This window comes from Sturnira hondurensis, unplaced genomic scaffold (assembly GCF_014824575.4).
Source record: "Sturnira hondurensis isolate 20B ecotype Veracruz unplaced genomic scaffold, ASM1482457v3 Scaffold0020398, whole genome shotgun sequence".
Classification (NCBI taxonomy): domain Eukaryota; kingdom Metazoa; phylum Chordata; class Mammalia; order Chiroptera; family Phyllostomidae; genus Sturnira; species Sturnira hondurensis.
Genome location: NW_028093029.1, coordinates 33,422 through 41,300, shown reverse-complemented (window position 1 = coordinate 41,300; position 7,879 = coordinate 33,422). Strand labels below are relative to the sequence as shown.

The window sequence follows — 7,879 nt, the reverse complement described above, 5'->3', positions numbered from 1 at the left end:
AGCCCTGGGGGCTTGTCTTCTCCTCCTCTTCTTCCACCATCGCCCCTTCTGCTTCCCTTTGATCGTCTGTTCTTGACTCTCGCTGGGGTGGCCGTTCTGTGGGTTCACGGGCCTCCCGGAGTCCTTTCCCCCTGCTGACCCCCAAGCCCCTGAAATTGTGCTGAGTCATTGTGGAAACTGAACAGCCTTGAACTGGGCAGGAATGAGGGCCAGGGACCTCACTCTGTCCATCACAGAAACTCACGTGTACTGGCCATTCTCCCCCCACCCCCGTGGCCCTCTCTGGCCTGCTCTGTGCCCCAGGTGACCCCTGCCTGCTCTCCCCAGGCCCTCTGGAGGCCCCAGCCATAGCCAGGAGGGCAGGAGGGGTCAGGGGTGGGCATTTGGCCTGGATCCCTTGACAGCTCCTCACTGGGCCCAGGTGACCCCCTCCCCACCCTCCCCTCCCCCCAGACCTGGGGGGGTTGAGAAGGCGCTCCTATCGTCAGCCCCTGGAGCCCCTCCTAGGCGTCCCTTCCCCCGCCTACAGCTGGGGACCACCTCCGGGTGTCCCCGCCTGCACTGCCTGGGACGAGGGCTTCTCCTGGGGTCCGGTCAGCTCCACCGGGCAGCTCCCCTGTGGGACTCAGGTATCATCTCTGCATTTCCAGGTGGTGCGAGCGTGGGCTTCCCCCCCTTTTCTTTAAATGTCTAAAGAAATGCTGCGACTTTATTTATACATTATCCTCTGTTACTAACACACTGACTAAAGGTGACATTTATCTGCATTACACTGTGTACATTGCGTATGTGTTTGCCACCGGGGAAAACTTTTATTTTTTCGGTATAAGATATAGAACCATCTAAAGAGCAAAATATCTTAAACAAAACAAGGATAAATTTAGAAAGTACAAAATAAGAAAATACTGCTTTTAAAATTTAACTTCCCTAAAATAACTTATGAATTTCGAGCTAATCTGGTAAAAATACTGAAGTTTGGAAAGGATGTTGCTGCTGCTTTTCAGGGTTTTCCCCCACTTGTTTTTAAACAGACAATCAAGTTTACTCAGGTAAATATTAAATTACTTGTAGAGACTTCCAATAGCAGCTCACGGCAGGTAGAGATGGTCTTCATGGTTTTAAATAAAGTCTGTTCTATGTCAGACTTCAAGGATGGTCAAAGTACTAGTGGACTGTTGATTTAAATCAAATACAACACTTATACTATCTAATTCTAGAGGGTCCAATGTATGAAAATAATGCACAATATTCACAAAATTATATTAACTAAACTTTATTTTAAATATTTTAAAATATTAAGATTATTTTAACTAACTTAAGATTATAATTCTATATCTACTTGCATTAGAGGAATTATAGTATCAATTAAATAACTGTAGCTAAACTCAAAAGAGATGGATCAGAGTCACTGGAATAGAAACACAGGCAGATGTTGTGTCCTGGGTATCAGGGCTCAAGGCCCAGCTGCCTCGGGAACCGAGTCAGACTTACAGGTGTTCCAGGGTTCACGCTCCTGCGTGACCCTGCTCCTTCCTGGGGAACTGGGGACCCAGGGGACAGACTGGCACTTCTGGGCCTCGGTAGGCTGCGGGTGGAGCAGCGGGAGCAAAAGGGCCACCTGGGAAGGGCTGGAAGGTGAACTGGGCCCTGGCCAGCAGCTGCCTGTGGCGATCGTTTTCTCTCCATAGCTCCTGGAGCTTTCTCTCCGTGCTCTCGGCGGCCTTCCAGGCTGCTTCAGCTCTTTCCCAGTGGTACCGAATCTCCTTCTCATAGTAGAAAGTGCTCCTTCGTAGTTCCTGGTGCATGTCTTGGGCCATCTTCTTGTAGGTGCTCAGCATCTCATAGGTGGACTTCATGTTTCTCCCGTCGTCCAGCAGTTTCTCCTCCATCTCCGAGCAGCGCCTTTCCGCCTCCAGCACCTGTTTCTGGAGCCGGGTTAGACGATCCTCATAGGTATCAGGCTGAACTCGAAGCTTCAGCTTCAGCTGCTGAATCTCAGCGTTCAGGTCTGTGTTTTCACACCGTAGAGATGCTTTCTCGGTCTGCAGGCTCCTTATTTCTGCTGCCAGCTCTTCACTTATTTGCTTTTGCTCCCACAGTTCTCGGGCCCTTCCCTGGTCTTCCTCGTCAGCACCTGGAGGGGACACGCTGAGGTCAGCATCACTGGGGACACCCTTGAGATCACCTTCCCACCCGTGGACAGACTGATCAACACTTCCTGCTTCTTCTGACATTCGACCTGCCACTTGACGTGAGCTAGGTGACCTCTAAGGACCTTGGGCCTGGGGCTGGTCTGCCGTGGGCCTCCCCCCAGGGACAGGGACTGGCTGACTGTACCTTGCAGGTCCCACTCCACTGGTGCCGTCGACGGCTCCGGCCCTTGTTTCTCCTCCTCCTCGTCTTGGACGTCCTGCTTCCACTCCACAGTTTCTTCTTGGCGCACCTCTGGACTTTCGGGATGACGAGTGTTTTTGTTCAAGTCACCTGGCATGTTCTCCTGAAGTTGTTCTCCGCCAGTCCCCGGTGCTTTGGTGACGGGCTTCTCATCAGGCACGCAGGAATGTCCAGGAGGCTGGGTCCTGCGCACCGTTCTCACTAAGTCAGCCAGGTCCTGAAGTGACGACATCCTGCTCAGGTGCTCGTTCAGGGCCTTCAAGCACAAGGTCTGTAACCAGAGAGGACCGGCCTCCACCCCAGGTGGCTTGGGGGTGTCGTCAGCTTCTGTCATCGGTCCGGTATTCTCACTGCGTCTTGCACAGGCTTCTTCACGGGCAGGACACCGTTTCTCGGGCGCCTTCACACTTCCTGACATGTGTCGTCTCTTCACCATCAAAGACACCACCACCAGAGTGCCCACCAGGATCACAGAGAGGAGCACAGCGAGAGCTGGGACATGTCCCAAACTCTCAGAAATCAGCAGCAGAATCGCGCACAGGTGCTCCAGGATCAGCTGGAAGGTGGACGCGGTGGCCATGGCCGTGGCAGGCACCAGGCCCTCCATGGCTGGCCAGGCTCACAGCTCTGCCACTGACTGCCAGTGTCCTGTGGGCACAAATAACTGCTCAGAACCCCAAGGCGTGTTCTGTCTCCATGGTGAACAGGTGCCTAGCAACCAGGGTGGGGCAGTGGGCTGGGGGAGGGGCGCCGGGAGGTCTAGAAACAGCCCCTCACTGGGCTCTGAAACAGCAAGTGGTGGCATTCTACAGGCCCTGGGGCCCAGGGGGGTGCTGCCGGCACCTGGAGGTCGGTCCCTTCAGGCCCACCGGCTGCGCAGCAAACCCAGGGGGTCAGAGCAGGGCTGGGCTGTCCCCTTCTGTGCACAGGAGCCAGTCAGGGCCGAGGGTGGGATCATCCCTTTGGGTCCATTCTCCCGATTTCAAGTTTCCTTCTGCTGGGGGGATGTCCGCTGCTGCCCACACAGGGGCCGGGGCTGTCTCTCCTTCCAGGTGCTCTCTCTCCTCCACTGTGGTCTCTGAGGCCGCTTGGGTACCTGCTTTGAGGACTGCACACCATACAGGGAAAGTTCGCTCCTAAGGATGGCTGTGCACCTCTGCCCGTGGCCGTGGCCTCGGGGTTTGTGACACCTAGGACTGTATGACCACCGCACTGTTAGCTCAAAGAGAAAAGGCCTTTCAAAGTGAGAGGCAGCAGGCATTTATTTGAGATGAAAAGGAACAGCTACCCAGGACTCGCTGATGTGGGTGGGCAGAGGCGCAGGACTGTGACGGGGAGACAGAGGCACTCGGGAGGGAGGGGAGGGGACAATGGCAGCCCTGGCAGGAGGGCGTGTCTGCTGATGCAGGTGACGAAACAGGACGCGGAGGAGCCTGATCCCCCCGTGCACACAGCCAGCCGGTCCTGGGGCCGAGTTCCCGTGGCCCCAGTGCAGAGAAATGCCGGTCTGGGCTCCAGACCAGGCTCCTCTGACCTCAGGACCTGCTGGGCTGACCTGCTGGGCCATGTAAACACGACTCGAAGACGATGCCTCCTCAGGAGGGTTAAGATTTTCATTGAGAATGTGAAACTGTGAGCACCGGAAGACACGGGACACGGGAGAAATCGCTGACACGGACTTACAAGTGACTTTGACGGGAGGAGCTGCTGTGAGCTCGCTGACCTCTGTGGTGCGAGGCCCAGGGTTGGCACTGCCCGGCTCTGTCCCGTGGGGTAGACTCGGGCCGAGCGCCTCCTGCTGGCTGGCGGAGGCTTCCCCAGCACCAGAGGAGACCAGATCGCCTGCCATGAACTTGGGTGGAAGGAAGAGGGCTTCTCCTTTGAAACTGAGCTGGCAGATCTCTGCGGAACTGTGTGCAGCCGTCGAGGGTCTCGGTGGGAGCCGAGGCCTTGTTTTTTCACAGAAGAGGGCTGGTGGTAGCGACATGACCACACTGACCGTTGACTTGCCTCCTGTCCCCAGACTCCTGAGTGCCCACCACGGTCACCCCTGAGACTCCGCAGCCACAGTGCTCACCACATGGCCTCCAGAGTCGTTCCCGCAGCAGCTGCAGCCCAGAGTCTTGGGAGACGGGGCGGCCACGGAAGCACGTGGTGAACGCTCCGAGTTTGACCCGCGGTGGGTGCGGGCCTTGGACACCAGCGAGAAAGGCGGAAGGAAATTCCAGGACTTCTTTTCTGATCCCGTAAACTCGAGCGCATCCCGGCAACAGCCAGTTCTGGTGACGTGAAGGAAAACACGTGCGCGGGTGTTGGAATCCTTGGGGCAAAGTTAGAATTCTGCGTTCGGTTAGAAGAAAAGGTAGACTTTTATACATCTGTTTATCCTTTAACTTGAAATGGAAGCTCCGTAACCTAGAAACAAATCCATAGATTCACGTATAATTTGAACACGTTCCTGGCCGGGGGATTCAGCTAAACGCAGGACTGTGCCCGCTGTCTGTTTGTAGACAAAGCAGGTGCACGCTCTGGACACCGGGAGGAAGACGAGCACTTTGCCGGCAGCTCTCCCCTTTGTCTCTCGCAGCGGCCGCCTGGGCGCAGATGGCTCTGTTCGCCCGTTGACTGGCGGCTTGCCTTTTTGTGGCGATGCTGTTTCTAGTAATGATTCCACTTACACAGTGGAACACGAGCGTGTTACATTTTTACAATGCACAGAAAAAATGGGAAGAGACTTAGAGACCCAGCATTTGTAAGCTAAGATGCTGGGAATACACATTCTTGGTAAGAAGCTTAACGCTAAAACTCAAAAGCAAAGTGATTTCACCCAAAACCCATCAGGACACTCTGGGATGAGGGCACAGGGAGGCTCGGTACACACACGTTTGTGTGTGCGTGTGCGTGTCAGACTTCCGCAATCCGAACGCGTGGTTGCCACCCCCTCGGGGCTGCGGGAGACCGTCAGTAGCCCAGAGTCCACAGCACCGCAGGGTCTGCGCGCCCTTGTGCGCTTTCCGTCACTGCTCACCCGGCTCATTGATGAGTGGGTGAGACACAGTCGGCCCGGGGGGAATACTCAGTTACGTACGGAGAGAGGAGTGACGGGGGTGTGTAGTTGTGAGGAACTGACCAGCAGGACCAAGTGGTGGGACATTGGTGGAGGGTGAGTGGCCCCAGGAAGCTGCCTCCCTCCGGGGAATGCGTGAGTGTGGCCATCAGGACACCTCCGTGGCCCCTGGGGCAGGAGGTCTCTCAGAGCAGCCCAGTCGCCTGTCCACAGCAAGATGGCTCGGTGGCCCGGCCCAAGGCGACAGCTACCTGGGTAGAAACAGCTCTGGAAATCGGTGGATCAGCCGCGTCAGGGAGCCCAGGAGGTGCTCCACGGGGCCGTTTCTGCCGTCGGCAGGTCGGGAGTTGCACAGGCATTGACCAGTGTAGTGAGAACAAGGGGAACAGTTTAAAATGTGGGCGGTGGCATTGGAGGAGGCACAAAGAAGAAATGAATCGATGGAGAGCCACACAAGACCACACACCTTTGCTGCAGCTGGGCGAGGCGCTCGCCGATTCCCGAGGACAGAGAGCCTGAGGCAAGCGATGGCTGGGCCCTGCCAGGCCCTGTTACGTCTGTCCTGTGTTTATGCTTAAAATGACGAGTCAGCGCGTTGCATGTAACTTACCCTGTACTGTGGGTGCTCGCCCACCCGATCACGTTTTCTCTTTCTGGCACGATGCGTGTCGTAAAGAGCCCCGTGTGAGAAGTGCCTTCGGGGAGGCCGGCTGCTGAATCCCTGTATCCAGGGAAGGCCAGTCGTGAGCAACCTGAAATGACCCTTTTGAGTAAGACCTATTTACACGTGTGTGTTCCATGCACACCTGGAGGATGTCGGGCAGGTGGAGCTGTCCTCAGAGTGCCCAGCCCAGGGTGTGAGGGGCGCCCGAGCGACCCCACTGCCGTTACCAGGCTGTGGTCATAGCTGTGACCATGTCAGCCTGGAGGGAGGGGCCCTGTAGCTTGCTCAGGGCACCATGTCGTGCCCCTGGTTTTGTTCCACAGAGATTGCTGAAAACATCAGACAAGCTTCAGGGGCTGGGGACACAGACGTCAGAGTTGCACGGCTCCGGAGTGCTCTTCCGGTGTGGAAGTGTCGTGGGGCCGCGTTTGGAAACACGTCTGCTCTAGTCCTGGCCACGGGACCATCAGAAGTAATGAGCATCTCCCTGCGTCCTTCGGGCGTGGCCAGGGCCAGAGGGTGACGGGCTCAGACGTGTGCTTAGCCACACCTGCTCTCATCTACTTTTTTGGAGTGATAAAGGTAGGCTGAGGATTTTTTGCATCTTAAGTTCTGTTTGATTTCCGGTGGACAGTTCTGTCTAAGTCGTTTCTCTCATGTTTTACTCTGAGTGGTCTAAGAAGAGACCGAGCTGCTCCTTCCACGGGTTGCCGAGGAATCTCCTCACTGAGTGTCCAACGCTGCTGCCTGCCGGCTCCGCCGGCCACCGGCACTGGAACATGGACGTGATTCAGCCAAGGTCTTTGCTGCCTTCTTTCCTCCAGGTTCCAACGTATGCTCCTCCCTTCTGCCCGAGACCCCCTCACAATGTCCTCCACCACCCACCTTCCCGCGGCATTCTGCTCGAGGTTACTTGTGTGTTAGCTTGGGAGACAGAGAGCAGGTCTCCTCAGTTCTTCCTGAGCTTTCATCGGAATTGCTCTCTGTTCATGTATCAAGTCATGTCTTACTCCTCTCAGGATGCTGTAGCAAGAATTCCACGCACCGTGTGGCTTACTCAACAAATATTCATTTCTCCCAGCTCTGGAGGCTGGGTGATCCAAGGTCTGGGGACCGGCAGATTCAACATATGGCCGTTGTCTTGCTGTGTCCTCCTGTGGCCGGGTGGGGGGACAGGGAGCTCTGGGGGTGTTTTTCATAAGGACCCTAATCCCACTCATGAATGTTGTACCGTCACAACTCAACCACTTCTTGAAGGGCTCGCAATCACACTGGAGGTTAGGATTTCAACAAATGCGCTTTGGGGGGACAGGGACACCCACCCCACAGCGTTCCGGCTGATGCCTTCCAGGGGCCTTCTCTCTGGCACAGAGTCCTCTCCTTCTCTGTCCAAGTCCCTGCGCCCACACAGGCCCATCGTTGACGGGCCCCCTCTCCTGGGAAGACGGTTCCACCTCCACAGGCTACTGTCTCTCCTGTAGAGGTTTTCTTTATTTGCCAATATTCTAGTAACCCGCTTGTCTCTGTGGGCAAGAGGCGCTCTCGACCACGTGCCCAGAGCACTGCGTGTGTGTGCCCTTCATGGGTACGCTGGTAAATTTATATGAAACATTTGCTGTCAACTCAATGGAGGCTACCTCCTGATCTAGTCTATTAGATGAACTACTGAGTTGTCAAATGTGCAAACCCCCCACAAAGATAGTGACCACTAACGGGCTTGAATGTCCTTGGGCCCTGACAGGCCACCGTCCTCT

The 7,879-nt window shown here is 55.7% G+C and overlaps 1 protein-coding gene across 1 annotated transcript; it reads right to left on the bottom strand.

The window, feature by feature from the left end:
• Window positions 1-1,505: 1,505 nt before the first annotated feature.
• LOC118975621 (cTAGE family member 15-like) lies at window positions 1,506-3,272 on the bottom strand. The gene is made up of 2 exons (XM_037029646.1): window positions 2,338-3,272; window positions 1,506-2,134 (listed from the first exon to the last, which is right to left on the bottom strand). Exons 1-2 carry the CDS (start codon window positions 2,999-3,001, stop codon window positions 1,506-1,508), a joined length of 1,293 nt encoding a protein of 430 aa, XP_036885541.1. The 5' UTR covers window positions 3,002-3,272.
• Between the last annotated feature and the right edge of the window lie 4,607 nt (window positions 3,273-7,879).

Bases quoted from the DNA above. Each gene is read 5' to 3' on its own strand.
- LOC118975621 (XM_037029646.1), bottom strand. From the start codon at position 3,001: ATGGAGGGCCTGGTGCCTGCCACGGCCATGGCCACCGCGTCCACCTTC. The intron at 2,135-2,337 runs GTACAGTCAGCC...TGTCCCCTCCAG, and splicing joins AGTGGAGTGGGACCTGCAAG to GTGCTGACGAGGAAGACCAG.